At 45.6% G+C, this 21,390-nt stretch overlaps 1 protein-coding gene and 1 long non-coding RNA gene across 6 annotated transcripts in view; one reads left to right on the forward strand and one right to left on the reverse strand.

Annotated features, from left to right (window-relative positions):
* LOC137562945 (uncharacterized) overlaps positions 1-10,668 on the reverse strand; it is a 197,026-nt gene extending 186,358 nt beyond the window's left edge. For all 5 annotated transcript variants that reach the window (XR_011030219.1, XR_011030218.1, XR_011030220.1 and 2 more), the window contains exon 1: positions 10,436-10,668. This is a non-coding gene — a long non-coding RNA (uncharacterized lncRNA). The remainder of the gene's footprint in view (positions 1-10,435) is intronic.
* Positions 10,638-21,390, forward strand: part of NUDCD3 (NudC domain containing 3) — a 45,639-nt gene continuing 34,886 nt past the window's right edge. The window contains exons 1-3 of the mRNA XM_068274776.1: positions 10,638-10,742; positions 18,566-18,766; positions 18,848-19,119. Coding sequence (XP_068130877.1) covers positions 18,575-18,766; positions 18,848-19,119 — 464 coding nt within the window. The 5' untranslated portion in view covers positions 10,638-10,742; positions 18,566-18,574. The remainder of the gene's footprint in view (positions 10,743-18,565; positions 18,767-18,847; positions 19,120-21,390) is intronic.

Here is a 21,390-nt window from a genome sequence, read left to right on the forward strand (position 1 = left end):
CTAGTCTGCACCCAAGCACACTGATTTCCCCCCCCCCTGCCCGCTGATCGGCAACAGCACCCCTCAGACCCCCCCCTGCCCACCCCCCAGACCACTGTTTGCACCCAGTCACCCCCCTAATCACCCATCAATCACTCCCTGTCACTATCTGTCAACGCTATTTTTTTTTATCCCCCCCCCTGCCCACTGCCCCCTCCTGATCACCCCCCACCCCTCAGATTCTCCCCAGACCCCCCCCAGACCCCCTCCCCCGTGTACTGTATGCATCTATCCCCCCTGATCACCTGTCAATCACCTGTCAATCACCTGTCAATCACCTGTCAATCACCCCCTGTCACTGCTACCCATCAATCAGCCCCTAACCTGCCCCTTGCGGGCAATCTGATCACCCACCCACACCAATAGATCGCCCGCAGATCCGACATCAGATTACCTCCCAAGTGCAGTGTTTACATCTCTTCTCTCCTCTAAACACCTACTAATTACCCATCAATCACCTATCAATCACCCCCTATCACCACCTGTCACTGTTACCCATCAGATTAGACCCTAATCTACCCCTTGCGGGCACCCAATCACCCGCCCACACGCTCAGATTGCCCTCAGACCCCCCTTTATCAATTCGCCAGTGCAATATTTACATCTGTTATTCCCTGTAATAACCCACTGATCACCTGTCAATCACCTATCAATCACCCCCTGTCACTGCCACCCATCAATCACCCCCTGTCACTGCCACCCATCAATCAGCCCCTAACCTGCCCCTTGCGGGCAATCTGATCACCCACCCACACCAATAGATCGCCCGCAGATCCGACATCAGATCACCTCCCAAGTGCAGTGTTTACATCTCTTCTCTCCTCTAAACACCCACTAATTACCCATCAATCACCTATCAATCACCCCCTATCACCACCTGTCACTGTTACCCATCAGATTAGACCCTAATCTACCCCTTGCGGGCACCCAATCACCCGCCCACACGCTCAGATTGCCCTCAGACCCCCCTTTATCAATTCGCCAGTGCAATATTTACATCTGTTATTCCCTGTAATAACCCACTGATCACCTGTCAATCACCTATCAATCACCCCCTGTCACTGCCACCCATCAATCACCCCCTGTCACTGCCACCCATCAATCAGCCCCTAACCTGCCCCTTGCAGGCAATCTGATCACCCACCCACACCAATAGATCGCCCGCAGATCCGACATCAGATCACCTCCCAAGTGCAGTGTTTACATCTCTTCTCTCCTCTAAACACCCACTAATTACCCATCAATCACCCCCTATCACCACCTGTCACTGTTACCCATCATATTAGACCCTAATCTGCCCCTTGCGGGCACCCAATCACCCGCCCACACACTCAGATTGCCCTCAGACCCCCCCCTTATCAATTCGCCAGTGCAATATTTACATCTGTTATTCCCTGTAATAACCCACTGATCACCTGTCAATCACCTATCAATCAGCCCCTGTCACTGCCACCCATCAATCACCCCCTGGCACTGCCACCCATCAATCAGCCCCTAACTTGCCCCTTGCGGGCAATCTGATCACCCACCCACACCAATAGATCGCCCGCAGATCCGACATCAGATCACCTCCCAAGTGCAGTGTTTACATCTCTTCTCTCCTCTAAACACCCACTAATTACCCATCAATCACCCCCTATCACCACCTGTCACGGTTACCCATCAGATTAGACCCTAATCTGCCCCTTGCGGGCACCCAATCACCCGCCCACACCTCAGAACGTCCTCAGACCCCAGCCCTGATCACCTCGCTAGTGCATTGCTTGCATCTATTTCCCCCCTCTACTCACACCTTGAGACACCCATCAATCACCTCCTGTCACCCCCTAGCACACCTACCCATCAGATCAGGCCCTAATTTGCCCCGTGTGGGCTCCTGATCACTCGGCCAAACCCTCAGGTCCCCCTCAGACCCCCTTCCGATCACCTCCCCAGTGCATTGATTGCATCTATTTTCCCCTCTAACCGCCCCCTGAGACACCCATCAATCACCTCCTGTCACCCCCCTAGCACTCCTATCCATCAGATCAGGCCCAAAACATCCTGTCATCTAAGAGGCCACCCTGCTTATGACCGGTTCCACAAAATTTGCCCCCTCATAGACCACCTGTCATCAAAATTTGCAGATGCTTATACCCCTGATCAATCATTTTGAGAAATTTGGTTTCCAGACTACTCACAGTTTTGGGCCTGTAAAATGCCAGGGCAGTATAGGAACCCCACAAGTGACCCCATCTTAAAAAGAAGACACCCCAAGGTATTCTGTTAGGTGTATGATGAGTTCATAGAAGATTTTATTTTTTGTCACAAGTTAGCGGAAATTGATATGTATTGTTTTTTTTTTTCACAAAGTGTCATTTTCCGCTAACTTGTGACAAAAAAAAAAATCTTCTATGAACTCACCATACTCCTAACAGAATACCTTGGGGTGTCTTCTTTCTAAAATGGGGTCACTTGTGGGATTCCTATACTGCCCTGGCATTTTAGGGGCCCTAAACCGTGAGCAGTAGTCTAGAATCCAAATGCCTCAAAATGACCTGTGAATAGGACGTTAGGCCCCTTAGCGCACCTAGGTTGCAAAAAAGTGTCACACATGTGGTATCGCCGTACTCAGAAGAAGTAGTATATTGTGTTTTGGGGTGTATTTTTACACATACCCATGCTGGGTGGGAGAAATATCTCTGTAAAAGGACAATTGTGTGTAAAAAAAATCAAACAATTGTCATTTACAGAGATATTTCTCCCACCCAGCATGGGTATGTGTAAAAATACACCCCAAAACACATTATACTACTTCTCCTGGGTACGGCGGTACCACATGTGTGGCACTTTTTTGCACCCTAAGTGCGCTAAGAGGCCCAAAGTCCAATGAGTACCTTTAGGATTTCACAGGTCATTTTGCGACATTTGGTTTCAAGACTACTCCTCACGGTTTAGGGCCCCTAAAATGCCAGGGCAGTATAGGAACCCCACAAATGACCCCATTTTAGAAAGAAGACACCCCAAGGTATTCCGTTAGGAGTATGGTGAGTTCATAGAAGATTTTATTTTTTGTCACAAGTTAGCGGAAAATGACACTTTGTGAAAAAAAAACAATTAAAATCAATTTCCGCTAACTTGTGACAAAAAAAAAAAAAATCTTCTATGAACTCACCATCCTCCTAACGGAATACCTTGGGGTGTCTTCTTTCTAAAATGGGGTAATTTGTGGGGTTCCTATACTGTCCTGGCATTTTAGGGGCCCTAAACCGTGAGGAGTAGTCTTGAAACGAAATTTCTCAAAATGACCTGTGAAATCCTAAAGGTACTCATTGAACTTTGGGCCCCTTAGCGCAGTTAGGGTGCAAAAAAGTGCCACACATGTGGTATCGCCGTACTCAGGAGAAGTAGCATAATGTGTTTTGGGGTGTATTTTTCCACATACCCATGCTGAGTGGGAGAAATATCTCTATAAATAGACAATTGTGTGTAAAAAAAATAAAACAATTGTCATTTACGGAGATATTTCTCCCACCCAGCATGGGTATGTGTAAAAATACACCCCAAAACACATTATACTACTTCTCCTGAGTATGGCAATACCCCATGTGTGGCACTTTTTTGCAGCCTAACTGCGCTAAGGGGCCAAAAGTCCAATGAGCATCTTTAGGCTTTACAGGGGTGCTTACAATTAGGCACCCCCCAAAATGCCAGGACAGTGAACACACCCCACAAATGACCCCATTTTGGAAAGTAGACACTTCAAGGTATTCAGAGAGGAGCATAGTGAGTCCGTGGCAGATTTTATTTTTTTTTGTCGCAAGTTAGAAGAAATGGGAACTTCTTTTTTTCTTTTTTTTGTCAGAAAGTGTCATTTTCCGCTAACTTGTGACAAAAAATAAAATCTTCTATGAACTCACCATGCCTCTCACTGAATACCTTGGGATGTCTTCTTTCCAAAATGGGGTCATTTGGGGGGTATTTGTACTATCCTGGAATTTTAGCCCCTCATGAAACCTGACAGGTGCGCAGAAAAGTCAGAGATGCTTGAAAATGGGAAAATTCACTTTTGGCACCATAGTTTGTAAACGCTATAACTTTTACCCAATCCAATAAATATACACTGAATGTTTTTTTTTTTATCAAAGACATGTAGCAGAATAACTTTCGCGCTCAAATGTATAGGAAATTTTACTTTATTTGAAAAATGTCAGCACAGCAAGTTAAAAAAGTCATTTTTTTGCCAAAATTCATGTCTTTTTTGATGAATATAATAAAAACTAAAACTCGCAGCAGCAATCAAATAGCAGCAAAAGAAAGCTGTATTAGTGACAAGAAAAGGAGGTAAAATTCCTTTAGGTGGTAGGTTGTATGACCGAGCAATAAACCGTGAAAACTGCAGTGGTCTGAATGGAGAAAAAGGCTCTGGTCCTTAAGGGGCGAAAAGACTGTGGTCCTCAAGTGGTTAAATAAAATTTCCCCACACAATAGTCATCATGTTGGACTATGCTGTACAGTGTACATCCTGTGACATGTATGCATGCCTTGATCAGCGGATTGAGGGTGTTTACTGTTGCCCTGGGTGTGTGCGTGTTGCTCAGTTAGAGGCGGAAGTCGCAGAGCTAAATAAGCATCTCGCAACACTGAGACGCATACACAACATGGAGAAGAGCTTGGATCTCACGATCCAGACACTGGATGGAACCGGTGAAGATGAGGTGGGTGGAGTAAAGCCGGAGCAAGAAGCAGAGGTAGCCGCTAGTTGGGTCACAGTTAGAAGGGGTAAGGGTAAAAGTGGCAGGGAGGCTAGTCCCGAGTTGTCCCTCACTAATAAGTATGCTTGTTTGTGTAATATTGGGGAGGATGATTCAGGAGTAGCAATGCTGCAGCAGGATGTGCTCCTTAGCAACCAAGGGGCAGACAGCTGTAACGAGAAAGGGAATAGGAGTGCAGCTAAGGCTAGACAGGTACTGGTGGTAGGGGATTCAATTATTAGGCGCACAGATAGGGTAATCTGTCGGAAGGAACCGTGAATGCCGTACAGTCTGTTGCATCCCGGGTGCTCAGGTTCGGCATGTAGCGGAAAGAATTGACAGATTAAAGACCCAGCTGTCATGGTACACATTGGCACCAATGACAAAGTTAGTGGGAGATGGAAGGTCCTCAAAAATGATTTTCAGGTACTTGGAGATAAACTTAAAGCAAGGACCTCCAAGGTGGTGTTTTCTGAAATACTGCCAGTGCCACGTGCTACATCTGAGAGACAGAGGGAGCTTAGGGAGTTAAATAAGTGGCTGAGAAATTGGTGTAGGAAGGAAGGGTTTGGGTTCCTGGAGAACTGGGCAGACTTTGCAGTCGGCTACAGGTTCTACAGCAGGGATGGGCTGCACCTTAATGGGGAGGGTGCAGCTGCATTGGGGGAGAAGATGGCTAAACGTTTGGAGGAGATTTTAAACTAGGATCTGGGGGGAGGCGGGAGGATAAAGTCTCAATATGTAGACAAGATAAGGTAAAAAGACAGTGGGAGCCTAACATTATGGGGGGTGGAGAGGGGGGTGAGGACAGTGTAAAGATTAAGGAGTTTGGTAAAACTTCAAGTAGCCCATTTCATGAAAACAAAATTGGTAAATGTGGTGGTAAAAATATAAAGTGCATGGTAACCAATGCTCGGAGCCTTGCAAATAAAATAGACGAACTAGAGTTCATTCTGAATGACAAAGGCTATGACATTGTAGGAATAACCGAGACATGGATGGATGAAAGCCATGACTGGATAGCTAATTTAAAAGGATACAATGTGTTTAGGAGGGATAGAACAGGGAAAAAAAGTGGAGGGGTTTGTCTCTTTGTTAAGAACTATTTTACAGCTGTCATCAACGATGAGATGGAAGAAGATTGCGAAGATGTGGAGTCCGTTTGGGTAAATATTCATGGTGGAAATAAAAGTTGCCAATTGTTTATTGGGGTATGCTACAGACCACCTCTTATTAATGAAGCTGCAGAACTGCGATTACTACAGCAGATTGAAAAAGCTGCAAGTAAAAATGAGGTCATACTTATGGGCGACTTCAACTTTCCAGACATTGACTGGGGTATTGAGGCTACCCATTCTGGTAAAAGCAGCAGATTTCTGGCAGCACTACAGGACAATTACTTGACTCAAATGGTAACAGAACCAACTAGGGGGAATGCGTTACTGGATCTGATCATTTCTAATAGACCAGATAATGTATCAAATGTGCAGGTTCAAGAACATTTGGGAAATAGTGATCACAACATGATAACGTTTGATCTGGTGACTGATAGGTCACGGGGCAGCGGGACCACTAAAACTATGAATTTTAGAAAAGCAAAGTTCAATCAAATTAGGCAGGCACTAAGTTTGGTGAACTGGGATAATGTACTACAAGGGGGGGACACTGAAAGGAAATGGCAAGCTTTTAAACTTATTCTCAATCAATATTGTAGTATGTATATGCCATATGGAAACAAAATGTCTAGGAATAAAAAAAGGCCTCTATGGATGAATAGAAAGGTTAGGGATAAAATGAAGAGGAAAAGGAATGCCTATAAGGTCCTAAAACAGGAGGGGACCGAGGCTGCACTAAGCAATTATAAGGAGTGAAATAAAAATTGTAAAAAAGAAATTAGGCTGGCAAAGATCGAAGCTGAAAATCAAATCGCTAGGGATATCAAATCTAACCCAAAAAAGTTTTACAAGTACATCAACTCTAAAAAAAGAAAGGTTGACTGTGTAGGACTCCTAAAGGATGAGGGTGGGAACTCAATGGTGGATGACCAAGGTAAGGCAGAGATATTAAATGCCTTCTTTGCTTCTGTCTTCACAAAGGAAACAGCACTGTTTCAAATTACAGAGGCAGAAGAGTCTCAATCTTCTAACTGTAATATTAAATACTTAACGCAGGAAGAAGTGAAGGCAAGACTAAATAAATAAAAAATAGACAAGGCACCTGGCCCAGATGGCATGCATCCTCGGGTCCTAAGGGAATTAAGTTCAGTTATAGCTAAACCCCTTTATCTTATCTTTTGTGACTCTCTTGCAACTGGCAGAGTCCCAGTGGATTGGCGTACAGCCCACGTTTTCTCATTATTTAAGAAGGGCAAAAACTCAGATCCAGGAAATTATAGACCTGTAAGTGTGAGAAAACGCGGAAAAGCCGCCGCGAGTACTCAGAGTAAGGCGACTGATTCCGCGTTCAACATGGCAGCTGGCGCGCATGGGCCTGAATCCAATAGCCTGACGAAGCGCGGAGAAACCGCCGCATGTCCAGTGAACAAGGAGGCGGGTTCCGCGTCCGACGCGGCGGTTTGCACGCATGGGCTTACCACTAGCAGTATGGCTGAACGCGGGGAAACCGCCGCATGCTCTGACAGCGGTGCGGCTGGCCCCGCGTTTAAACCTACAAATGCATTACAACACATGTCTGGTGTGGCTGGGACTAGGAATTAGCTTTACCATCTAGTTATACTCAGACCAGTTCCAGGGTGTTGATGATCAAGGAGCTCACACCCAAGACTAGGCATTGTTGATTATTTGTTATGACCTTCTGCTTTCCTGACTACTCTTCTGATCTCTGATTAGGTACTTCGCTATATCTGATACTCTGTTGCCGAACTCTGCTTGTCTTAGGATTCCGCATCTGTCTCTTGTCTCTGTCCCTGATCTGTCTGTTGCCGACCCGGCTTGCCCGACCTCGAGAGTTATCTCCTCAGTCAAGAGATAGCTCACAGACCTGTGGGTGACACCCTTCCTTGGTGTCACTCACACTCTGTCCTTCCAACTCCTAGCCTGACCTCTTCCTCTGGAGAGTCTCTGGCTTTCGGAAGGAATGTGTTACAGTGCAGTACTCCTTACTGCTGTGCACCTGCTCCTCAGGTGCAGTCCTCAAAGTATTTCTGTTGCACCAAACACTCTTATTATCCAGGTGTCCAGAGGTTAGAGATATATCTGATTATGGGTGATACTGCAGATCATCAATGACCAGGTATATATCTGTATTCTCGGTGATACTGCAGATCACCGTTAATCAGACCCTCTCTGTGTTACACCAATCGTTACAGTAAGCTTAACATCAGTTGTATGCAAACTATTTGAGGGGTTACTAAGAGATACTATACATGACTTCATAGTAGAAAATAATCTTATTTCTCAGCATCAACATGGGTTTACTAAAGACAGGTCCTGTTTGACTAACATGCTCAGCTTTTATGAGGTAGTGAATGCTAATATGGATATTGGGAATGCTGTAGATGTGATATACTTGGACTTTGCAAAGGCCTTCAACACTGTTCCCCACAGAAGTCTGGTGCAAAAGTTGAGGATGCAAGGACTGGGGAAGAGTTTGTGTGCATGGATAGGGAACTGGCTAATGGACAGAAAACAAAGAGTTGTGGTCGATGGATCGTACTCAAAATGGGAGACTGTTAGCAGTGGGGTCCCACAGGGGTCTTTACTGGGTCCAGTGCTCTTCAATTTATTTATTAATGACCTAGTAGATGCAGTAGTGAGCAATGTTGCTATTTTTGCAGATGATACAAAATTGTGCAGAATCATCAACTCTCAGGAAGATAGTGTCATATTGCAACAGGATCTGGATAGGATGGCTATATGGGCACATACATGGCAGATGAAATTCAATGTTGACAAATGTAAAGTCATGCATTTTGGTCGTACCAATGGTCTAGCACCATACAAAATAAATGGGATACAGTTGGGGACATCAAACTTGGAGAAGGACTGGAGTACTCATCGACAACAAGTTAAATAATCGTACTCAATGCCAAGCCGCTGTAGCTAAAGCTAACAAAATTTTGGGATGCATTAAAAAAGAAATAAAAACTCAAGATGCTAGCATAATATTGCCCCTGTTTAACTCTCTAGTAAGGCCACATCTGGAATATGGAATTCAGTTCTGGGCACCACATTACAAAAAAGATATTGCAGTTTTAGAGCAGGTGCAGAGAGGAGCAACAAAATTGATACGTGGGATGGAAGGTCTCGCTTACCAAGAAAGGTTAGATAAACTGGGTTTATTTAGTCTAGAGAAAAGACGCCTTAGAGGAGATCTAATTAACATGTATAAATACATCAGAGGGCAATATAATAGCTTGGCGGATGAGCTTTTTGTCCCTAGGCCTTCTCAAAGGACTAGAAGACATGATCTGCGCATGGAGGAAAAACGTTTTAGCCATTTATTTAGGAAAGGGTTCTTTACAGTAAGAGTGATTAAGATGTGGAATGCATTGCCACAGGAAGTCGTTATGGCAAACTCTATACCTGCATTTAAAGGGGGCTTAGATGCTTTCCTTGCGTTGAAAGACATCCATGGCTACAATTACTAGGTAATGCCTAATGATGTTGATCCAGGGATTTTATCTGATTGCCATCTGGAGTCGGGAAGGAATTTTTCCCTTTTGGGGCTAATTGGACCATGCCTTGTAAGGGTTTTTTTTGCCTTCCTCTGGATCAACAGGGATATGTGAGGGAGCAGGCTGGAGTTGTACTTTGTACTGGTTGAACTCGATGGACGTATGTCTTTTTTCAACCAAAATAACTATGTAACTATGTAACATGGTGACAGCTTTACTGCTGTCAGGTGATGTCTGTGGAAAGAGATGCCGCTTGCATTTTTTAGCAGTTGGAAACAGCTGTTATTTTCCACAATGCAGCAACAAGGCTCCCACAGTGTGACGGCAGAACCCCAGTGCTGTGAGGCACTAACATCACACTGTGGGAGGGGTTTCACCACAAAATCAGCCATACGGACCCCTCTGTTTGAGAAAAGGAATAGATTTCTAATGTAAAAGGGGGTATCCGCTACTGATTGGGATGAAGTTCAATTCTTGGTTACGGATTTTCTTTAAGGCTAGGGCTGTGTGTGTGTGTGTTGGGGTGTTTATAGGCATGGGGGGGGGGGGGGTGCAGTTAAGGTTAGGTATCGGAAATGGAGGGTTCTGTGTGACAATAGAGTTAGTTTCATTTGTAGTGAAATATTAGTATTATTTATCGATATTTTACTACGGTTATTATTACACTTTTAAAATGTAGACTATATCTGTAAATGTCATTGGTATTCTAATAGCCAAAATCATGCGCCCCTTTTTCATGCACACGTCCACAAGTGATGACTGAAAAACGGAACAATTTGCTAACAGGTCTTACAGGGTATGATACTCCATGATACAGAAGCATTGTTGGGATCTTTCAATGGAAGAATGCTATAATTAATAAGGAAAAATACAAAGAAACTGGAAATCCTGTTGTAAATTGACACTTTAACACCCACTTCTTTGTGAAAGTGATGAGTGTATGAATCACTGTAATGAGAATGTTATGTTAATAGTAAATGAGATAAAGGTAGGGTGAAGTGCAAGGGTTGAATAGCAGCTTGCTCACCTTAGCAAAAAGATAATAATGATAGTGTTTTAATGGATTTTGAAGCGAAGCAATATGACTCATACAAGCTCACAATGAAGCTCTCCCTCCCATCTATGGCAGCATCTCGCCCTACACACGCCTCACCCCCGCCCGCATCATGACATGCAGACTGCATCACACTGCGCCATCCTCTCACAGCACCATAGCAACGGGCTCCATCTTTGAAAGTGGCAAAGCTCTCACATGAGAAGGTGACTTGAAAGGAAGCGGAAGTGCCTGGTCGCCGGATGTGGCGCTTCAGGAACGAGATCGGAGAGTGAAAACAGTGAGTGTGAGAATCCCATGTGTGTTGTGTATGTGGATGATGGGGGCTGCTGCTCTGTGCTGCGGGATTATGGATGAGGAGGTGATGCTGCACTGTCACACATGGTGGGCAGGGACAGTATAGTGACTGTACAGCAGCTGTGCTGCTTCTACATGTCTCAGCACTGGGGCTACAGATACATGAGCTGATCATTTCCCATGCAGAATGTTTATGACGAGTATAATGTCAGCACAAGTCTGTCTGTCTGTCTGTCTGTGTGACCACCAGCTGTTCAGTAGCAGAAGGCAGTTTGGTAGTTTTCCTCATTGATTATCATCAGATCTCCAACTTGTCCTCATTATTAGCAATGGGCCTCATCATGTTTCCACTATTTCTTTTTTTTAAATGATCATACAGTATTTATATAGCGTTGACATCTTCTGCAGCGCTGCATAGAGTATATTTCTGTCCCTAAAGGTTGCCACTAACAATCCATTTTCTAACGAAAAATCGGATGTGAGATATCGTAATACCTCGTTCACTACCCCATCAATGAACCAATCTTTGCTTTCTATCTTTCACAACCAACAAGAAAATCCAAATTATTGTTAGACGAAAATCCAATTGGATGTGATCGGACAAATCCGATTACATCTGATTGATTACTCTAATGATTTTTTTGCTACAAATTGGACCATTAGTGGCCACCTTCAGAGGGGCTCACAGTCTATTCCCTACTAGTTCCCTGATGTTGCGTAAAGATTGAGTATCCAATGCCGAATTGCATTGTTTTCCTACTCCTCTCTCCTGCCAGAAGACACTCTGTCGTGTGCAAGTGTCATCCCTTCAGAGTCTGCCGAGGGAGGACACCACCTCCTGTTGCTGGAGGAACAGACAATTAGGCCTGGTGCACACCAGAGGAGTTTTCTGAGCGTTTTGAGATTTTAAATCTGCTGCTAATGTTATCCTATGTGTCTGTGCACACTGGAGCAATGAGGTTTTGTAAAAAACCCCATAGCATTACATTGGGAAGAGCTTTTGAAACCTCTAAAAGCTCTTCTCAATGTAATGCTATGGTTTTTTTCTACAAAACCTCATTGCTCCAGTGTGCACAGACACATAGGATAACATTAGCAGCAGATATAAAAACTCAAAACGCTCAGAAAAACTCCTCTGGTGTGCACCAGGCCTTAGTCTGTACATTCTAACTTTTAAACATTTGCCTACCTTTGTGGGTTTTTTTTATTTTTATGTACAATAGACCTTGTTCCATGTTAGGGCTCGTTTCCACCATAGCGAATCCGCATGCGGCGACGAGATGCGGATTCGCTTGTTACACTGAAGTGGCCGGGGCTGTTTCCACATATGCGGCGTGCGGGAGCGATTTGGCGGCGGGCCAAATCTGCACGACGGGACCCACAGAATTCGCCTGCGTCGGGAATCCGTGCGAATCGCCGCTAATGTATTTAATAGTAAAAACGCATGCGTTTGTTACATGCGTTTTTACCCGCGATTTCGCGTGCGATTTCGCACCTTTTTCAATGTTATTTTGCCCTGGCAGTGTCATGGTTAATTTCTCGCGGGTAAAAACGCATGCGGAAACGCATCCGCATGCGTTTTTACAAGCGTCGGAATGCCGGCGAAATCGCGTCGCAACAGTGGAAACGGGCCCTGAGCGGAGTTTCCTTATGATGTTTCCTGCTGGGTTCCCTGAACTAGACTAGCACCGAGATGTTATTTATTATGTATGAAAGATATGTATGAGGGCCCTTTTCTACTACCCTACGTTTTGCGATCCGATTACAATTGCTAATGCATCACAATACGCAGGGTAAAGTAAAACCAATGGAAACGGCAGTGACCATTTTCATTAGTGCGATCCGATTGCGTCGCGATTTTGGCCCGAGCACAGTCGTCAGCCTGCTGCGTTTTGGATACGATTGAGCTCTACTGAGTATAGTTTCGCAATCGCATAGTGGAAATTGAGTTTGAATTGTGATTGCGCTTCAGAGTGGAAAACAAGCATGCGTATTTGCCGCCTGGTTGTTTCAGGTGTGTGATTCAGATGCTACTACAGTCAGAAAGATGAGCAGGGCAGCCAGGCAACTGGTATTGTTAAAAAAAAAAAAAAAAGATGTCAGCCTTCATATTCCTCCCACTTCAGGCGTACTTTAACCACTTAACGACCGCCTAATGCCGATAGGCGCGGCGGGTCGTTAGTGGTATAGCATGGAAACGGCCGCTCAATCGAGCGGCCTTCCCATGCCAGTTCACGGAGGGTGTCTCCGTGAACAGCCGGAGAGCCGGCGATCGCGGCTCGCCGGCGAAATGTAAACATGCGGGGAAGAAATCCCCGCTGTTTATATCATACGGCGCTGCCTATCCTAGGATGTGCAGGACGGACTTCCCCTGTCATCGCCTTCCTCAATTCTAAAACTTGGACCCCCGCAAGCTTGTTAAGCAAGGGGGCTCATACGGGTCATGCATGGGCACTAGCATGCAGCCGAGCAGCGGCTCAGTGCTGGCAAGCTCCTTGGAACTTCGGGGGTTCCAGTGCAGGGAATGAAGGGGGGTGAGCTCTACAGGATCTAGAAGCTTCCCTCTCTTGAGGTTAGGATCTAAATTTTTGCCTTTCCTAACTCCCAAGTTTACTTTAATGCAAAATTAACTCGCCCTGTTATCTGAAGACACAGAGAAGTACTTAAAGGGGCACTATGGCAAAAAATTGTAAAATGTAAAATATGTGCAAACATAGACAAATAAGAAGTACGTTTTTTTCCCAGAGTAAAATGAGCCATAAATTACTTTTCTCCTATGTTGCTGCCACTTACAGTAGGTAGTAGAAATCTGACAGAAGCGACAGGTTTTGGACTAGTCCATCTCTTCATAGGGGATTCTCAGCAGGGCCTTTATTCTTTATAAAGATATTTCCTAAAAAAAAGTATTTAAAGAGACTCTGTAACATGAAAAACATCCCCTGGGGGGTACTCACCCCGGGTGGGAGAAGCCTCGGGATCCTAATGAGGCTTCCCACGCCGTCCTCTGTCCCACGGGGGTCTCGCCGCAGCCCTCCGAACAGCCGGCGACTGTGCCGACTGTCAGTTCAATATTTACCTTTGCTGGCTCCAGCGGGGGCGCTGTGGCGACTTTCGGCACGGAAATAGACGGAAATACCCGATCTCCGTCGGGTCCGCTCTACTGCGCAGGCGCCGGAAACTTGCGCCTGCGCAGTAGAGCAGACCCGACGGCGATCGGGTATTTCCGCCTACTTCGGCGCCGACAGCCATCAGAGCGCCTGCGCAGGAGCCAGGAAGGTAAATATTGCGTCACCGCTGTACGGAGGGCTACAGCGAGACCCCCGAGGGACGCAGGACGGCGTGGGAAGCCTCATTAGGATCCTGAGGCTTCCCCCACCCGAGGTGAGTACCCCCCAGGGGCCGTTTTGTCGTTACAGTTGCTCTTTAAACAATGATGCTGGCCAGCTTCCCTCCTCGCTACACAGTTTTTTGGCAGTTGGACGGAGCAACTGCCATTCGCTAAGTGCTTTTGAAAATAAATAAATCCCTGAGAATCTCCCCATGAAGAGATGGACTAGTCCAAAACCTGTCGCTTCTGTTAGATTTCTACAACCTACTGTAAGTGACAGCAACATAGGAGAAAAGTAATTTATAGCTCATTTTACTCTTGAAAAATGTACTTCTTATTTATTTATATTTGGACATATTTTAAATTATACAATTTTTCGCCATAGTGCCCCTTTAAGGCCCAGTGCACACCAAAACCGCTAGCAGATCTGCAAAACGCTAGTGGTTTTGGGAGCAGATTTCAGTGCGATTCTAGGCATGTTTATAGCCGATTTCTAAACATGCCTAGTGTTTTAGACTGCGTTTTTGTGTAGCAGATTACACAAATTGTTACAGTAAAAGCTGTTACTGAACAGCTTCTGTAACCAAAACGCCTGGCAAACCGCTGTGAAGTAGCGTTTTTCAGAGCGGTTTGCGTTTTTCCTATCCTTTACATTGAGGCAGAAACGTTTCTGCAAACCGCAAACGTGCAGCAGGAGGCACATTTGCGGTTTGCTACAATCCTCAAACCGCCGGTGTGCACCATCTCATTGAGATACATTAGCCGAGCGGTTTGACAGGCGGATTCGGCCGGCGGATCGCATCAAAAACCGCTCGGTGTGCACTGGGCCTAACAGAGTAAACTATTCTTCAGTTTCCTTTGGGAACAATAAATCTTTCTGCTGAGCTCTTGCAAGAATATTAATCTAAATTTCCCTTTATTTAGTTTACCTTTGTTTTTAAAAAGTTTTGTTCTAGAATCTAGACAATAGTGTGAACATATTTTATTTATGTCTTTATGGACTAGATGAGGTTAGCTATTCGCACCTTATAAATATAATGCACTAACCCAGTGGTCTGCAAACTCATTTGTCAAAAGAGCCAAAGCTCAGCAATACAACGATTTAGACTTCTTTTGAGAGCCAAATTTCTTTTCAAGAACCATGCTTTTAGGAGTCTGTTTAAACTAGCTACTGACATAGTAATAATCTTATATCCTGTCCAAAAACGATATTCCACATTGAAATAGAAATATATGACAATACTCAAATTTAATGTGAAGAATGGCCTTGCATTTCCTTGGAGTATTGATAATGATTAGCACCCAAAGTTATTGACACAGCACATTGCCATTGCCTTGAAATAATAATGAAGAGCACCCACATTGAAACAGTCATGTATAAATAATGGTGAGTGACACTGGGCTGACTCACTGGGTGACATTGGGCCAACTACAAAGACAATGGGCTCTATTCTCAAAGACCAAACTTTTCCACAAAATTTTACCGCTATATTTCCGCCAGCGGTAAACTCCGCATTTTTTCCACATTCACTAATATTTTCCGCATGTTTTCCGCATGCGGGGAAAAAAAGAGGCGGAAACAGCCATTATTCATGCGGGAATCATGCGGTAAAAAGGTTGCATGAAAAAGTGTTTAAAAAAAAAATTAAAGTCCAGCAAGCACAGCCCTTAAGCCCCCAGACTTCATTAAAGCCAATGGGATGCGGAATATATCACCTACTACTTGTAGGTGATATAAAATCGGTAAATAACGACGAAATGATGCGCCTCAACATTTTTGAGAATTGATCTTTTATTGCGGAAAGTACCGACTTTTGCGGAAATTTTTCCGCATGAATCCCGCACTTTTACCACACTTTTTTTCCGCATGCGGAAAAAACATGCGGAACATTTTGAGAATTTCAATGTGGCTGTGTTTTGGTCGGTAAATTCCCGCATGCACTTTACCGCATGCGGGAAGTCTTTGAGAATAGAGCCCAATATGACTGGGTGGAGACCCAGCCATTTTGTCTTTGCTGCTGTGAATGTTACACACCTAAGCGGGATCCAGGTGTGGACTGGTTGACTCCCTGGTATATCTATTACTTTGCGGTAGAGCTGAGGGATCACTTTTCTTGCTGCGGACATTGGGCCAACTCACAGGTTGATACTGGGCTGACTTTAGACCTTTCAGCAGTGTACTGCTTATGGAAAACGAGGCTCCCTAGTAGTGCTTGGCCTGCCCGTTCACATCCAACAGATTAAGAGCTTTAATTACAAGCAGGATCCGGGGTTGCATACCGTTACACCTCGCTGCTGCTGATTCTGCTGGAGCAGTCAGGGACTAGTCTGGTGAAGGCTCTGAACAAGGCTTTACACTGCGAAGTCTACACAGTGCAGTACAGCCTGGGCTGCACTCACAGTCACATGGCGCTGCTAGAGGGTTTTGCAAGGTTTGGCAGGCAGGTCTGCACCAACTGGCAACTATACAATGAGAGGGCAGAGCATAAAGGCAGGTTAGCCCCAGCCGCTATTAGAGCCACGCTTGAATGGCTAAAGAGCCACATACGGCTCTAGAGACACAGATTCTGACCCCTGCACTAACCTATGAAACTAAAGACAAACCCGATTGTCAAAGCAGTTTCCCAGAGATCTGCAGATGCAGAGCTATATGCTGTCGTTGATGTAAATCCTCACTTTCCAATTGCTTTACTCAGTTACGTATGATGTGCTATGTGGCAACCTTTATAAGAGTACCTACAGCATAAATGACAGAGCCTGTCGTGCCAGGCTCTGCCTTTAAAGTGGACCTGAACTCTTGCACAGGACAGAAGGAAAACATAGAGAAGTGCACCCTGTATGTATTTAGAGAGTTTAGCTTGTCTAATTCCCCCTCATCTGTGTCTAATCACAAATTGTAATATGATCTCTTCCCTGTGTCAGTTGACTGCCACGGCAGATAAGCTCATGTTAACAATATGTCTGCGTCCATGAAAGCAGGAAGTAGAGAAACTGCAGATTTATTGGATTTGTATCAGCTGTAACAAAAAAAAATTTCTGTAAAGGTTATTATGCTCATGCGTAACCTTTGGAAACCTCTGTCTGCGTTGCCACAGCCTGCCACCAATTAGACTGCGCTGGAGGGCGGGCTGCAGCAACTCAGATGTGGGTGGCCAGGGCCTCGGCAAGGGTTTGATAAAAACCCACCAGGGCTGCATTTCGAAGGGGGGCAGAGCACTTACCTGACTGACTGAGTTATGCTGGATCAGGTAAGTAATTAATTCTTCCCCCCCCTGTATTATTTTCACACTCTGGAGATTAACCAGCGTTTACCGCTAATAGCCGATGATCGCTAGCGCTTTTTTAAAATGCTAAAGCAATAAAAAGTATATGGCAGTGAACTCGCTGCCGTGTCGCCCAGTGATTCGCGATTACCAGCAAAGGTAAACACGCTACATGAAGTGCTTTCTCACAATTTTTGAGTGATCGCAATTACAGTTTTAAGGAAACGCCAATTGCAACCACTCAAAAATCATGAGAAAGTACAATGAAATGTACTCCTTTATCGTGTAAAATCGCAGAGCTAATCGCTAGCGTTTTGCAATTGTAAGTGTAAATGGGCCCTAATGCAATTAACATTTTCTCCTAGGTGATAATTTCAAACCTTCTAAATAAAATGCATTTTAAATCACCAGCAAGTGAGAAAATACAGTATATTCTGGCGTATAAGACTACTTTTTAACCCTTTGAAAATCATCTGAAGAGTCAGGGGTCGTCTTATACGCCGGGTGTCATTGATGCCGGGTGATGCTCCCTATCCTGTTACCGCCTCTCAGATCTCGCTGCTGAGGACTGTAGTGAAGCGGTGCAGCGCACATGTGCGAGATGTTAGAGGCAGAGAAGGAGGTAAATAGGATACAAGGGCGGACCAGACAGGTGAAAGAGGCGTGTTTTATGGGCACAGCACAATCTATTCTTCCATAACTCCCTGATAAACAGGAAGACAAGGAGAGCTGACCAATCCACTTACGGAGAGGGAGAGTTGAGTAATCCAACCAGTCAATCGCCTCTAAACTGTTATATACTGGGTACCACATACAGTACAGCACCAGTATCTGGTCATACATAGCATTGGTATATGATTTTTTTTTTTTTTTTTTAAATTTATTTGGTGTGCTCTGAAAGAGGGGGGTAGTCTTATACGGCAAGTATCTCAAACTCTATATTTTAACTGGAAAAGCTGGAGGTCGTCTTATACGCCGGAATATACGATCCTCAAAGTAATTTTTATAGTACTTTTTCAATCTACTTTTTCAATTAGAAAGTTCTAAAATAATTTTAAAAATTATCTCCTAGGAGAAAACTCGCGAAACAGTTAATTGCGTATGGGCATTTTTACACTCTATGTACTCTCTAATGTTCAATTGTCACTTCAGGTATACTTTAAGGCTTGAAATATCTGATCTCCAGTGTGCTCACCACCTTGTATTATTTTGCAGAGAGCAGTCATGGAGGCGGATATGTCAGATCGTTACGACCATGTTTTGCTGGGTATCCTGCAGCATGTCGGAAACATCCAGGACTTTTTAAATATTTACTTTGGATTCTTGTATCGCAAGACAGACTTTTACCGCTTGTTACTGAGCCCCCAGGAGCGGCTGGGATTCCCCCCAGGTGTGGCGCAAAACATGGTGCAGCAGGTGAGTAACTGGTATTTACAGTGTGCAGGACCACATAGACTGTAATAATGTTAGAGGTTAATCACGCTTTTCTCTTCTCAGACATACAAAACCTACGAGCGGCTGGCCCTGAAGGACCATGAGCAGAAGGTGCGGGAATTGCAGGAGAAACTGAAGAAGCAGGAGGAGAGTGTAGTGGAGAGTGGAGAGACGCCAGCGTCGGCAGAGGAAGTTGTCATAGAAGCGCCAGCTGAGGAGCAGCCTGCAGAGCAGGAGCAGTCAGAGAATCAGCCGGACTCTTCAGACACGCAGGAGAAGGCAGAAGAGAAGGAGGCCAGCGCCAGCAACACGGACCATCCAGCTTCTGCAAACAAGTAAAGTCATCTGTAAACTTTATTTCTCTATTCCTTTCTCTATGTTCTCTCTACAAACAATAGGCAGAATAATTGTTTTGAAATGAAAAATAGAGGTCATGTGATTACAGCTGTCATTTTTCTGTTTCAGGTTCGAAAATTAAAAGTTGCGCATTTAAAGCTAACGCACGGTGAGAGGGATATGGAGGTAGACATGTTTGTTTCCTTTTAAATAATACCCATTGCCTGGCTGTCCTGTTGATCCTCTGCCTCTAATACTTTAACCTTCCTGGCGGTAAGCCCGAGCTGAGCTCGGGCTATGCTGCGCAGGAAGATATCTCAGCCCCTGGTGGGGCGATTTTGCTCATTTAACCACTTAACAACCAGCTAACGCCCATAGGCGTCAGCAGGTCTTAAGTGGGTTACCATGGAAATGGCCGCTTGATCGAGCGGCCTTTCCATGTCAGTTCACGGAGGGTGCCTCCGTTAACAGCCGCCGATCGCGGCTCGCCGGCAAAATGTAAACGCGGGGAAGAAATCCCCGCTGTTTACATCATACGGCACTGCTGCGCAGCAGCGCCGTAGGGCAGATCGGCGATCCCCGGTCTCTGATTGGCCGGGGATCGCCGTCATTTGATAGGCTGAAGCCTATTCTACAATGCGCAGGACGGATATCCGTCCTGCGCACTTCACAGCCAGAGCGAGAGGGCGGAAGAGGTAGAGAGGGCGGAAAACGCTGCGGAGGGGGGCTTTGAGGAGCTCCCCCCCCCCCCCCCCGCTCGGCCACACAGAGCGGCGGCAATCAGACCCCCCCCAGCAGGTCATCCCCCTAGTGGGGTAAAAAGGGGGGGGGAAGTCTGATCGCCCTGCTGTATTCACGATCTGTGCTGCGGGCTGCAGAGCCCACGCAGCACAGATCTCTAAAACACAGCCCGGTCCTAAAGTGCTGTACGCGCAGCTAGCACTTTGCTAGCCGCGCGTACAGCCTGATCGCCGCCGCTCTGCGGCGATCGCCCGCACGCAGCGGCGGAAGAGGCCCCCCCCCCGCCAGAGCCCTGCGCTGCCCGGACCAATGAGTTCCAGGCAGCGCTATGGGCTGGATCGGAGGCGTCTGACGTCAGGACGTCAGCTGACGTCCATGATGTCATTCAGATCGTCGCCATGGCGACAGGAGAAGCCAAACAGGGGAACGCGTTATATACGCGTTTCCCTGTTTGCTATTGATGCCGGCGACGATCGCACTAAAACAGCCTTTCTCAACCTTTCTACCCTGGAGGAACCCTGAAAATAGCTTTTGGATCTCAAGGAACCCCTGCAAACAATTTTTTGATCTCGAGGAACCCCTGCATTTATTTTGCAGGTGGCGTGGTCTTTAAAAGTATGTGTGGCTGTTTATTTCACTACCCCCATTACACTGCCACTCATTATACTGCCTCCTAAGCCCCTAATTTAGTGCTTCTTGTTACAGTACCACCACAGTTGTTACAGTACCACCTATTATAGTGAGCTCCATTATACATCCCCAAGATGGGGGAAAATGCCAAGGAACCCCTGCAGAGTACTCAAGGAACCCTGGAGTTCCAGGGAACTCTGGTTGAGAAAGCCTGCACTAGAGGGACACATGCGCCCTCTAGTGGTGTTTCATGTAGCTACCACTCTGGTAGCTTTACATGAAACAAAACAAAACAAAAAACAAAAAAGGATTTCTGCCTATTTGGCAGAAAAATTTAACCGCCAGGAGGGTTAAGCCATAGACTCTGAACAAGCATGCAGGTCAAATGTCTGTGACAAAGCTGATAAGACCAGCTGCATGCTTGTTTTAGGTGTGTGATTTAGACCCTACCTACCAGAAAGATCCGCAGGACTGCCTGGCATCTGGTATTGTTTAAAAGGAATAAAATATGGCAACTGCCATAGGTCTTACTCCTCGGGTTCCTTTTAAGAGCAAGCGTTTTGATGACATAAGTGTATTAACTACTTCAGCACCATAGGCTTACACCCCCCTAGTATTGAGGCTATTTTTCACACTTCAGGCCACTGCAGCTTTAAAGGGAACCTTAACTGAACGGGGGGGTAAAGAGTTTTACTTACCTGGGGCTATTACCAGCCTCCTGCAGCAGTCCTGTGCCCTCGGCGCCGCTCTGGAATCCTCTGGTCCCCCGCTGTCACTTAGTTTCGTTTTTGACGACTCACCAGTCGCCGGCCGCCATGCGTATTATTGGACGCATTCATCAATGCAATTAGCGCTATTGCGGACCGCAACGCGTACAAAAATACGCGTTGCCGCATTCC

The sequence above is a fragment of the Hyperolius riggenbachi genome, chromosome 3 (genome assembly GCF_040937935.1).
Source record: "Hyperolius riggenbachi isolate aHypRig1 chromosome 3, aHypRig1.pri, whole genome shotgun sequence".
NCBI lineage: Eukaryota > Metazoa > Chordata > Amphibia > Anura > Hyperoliidae > Hyperolius > Hyperolius riggenbachi.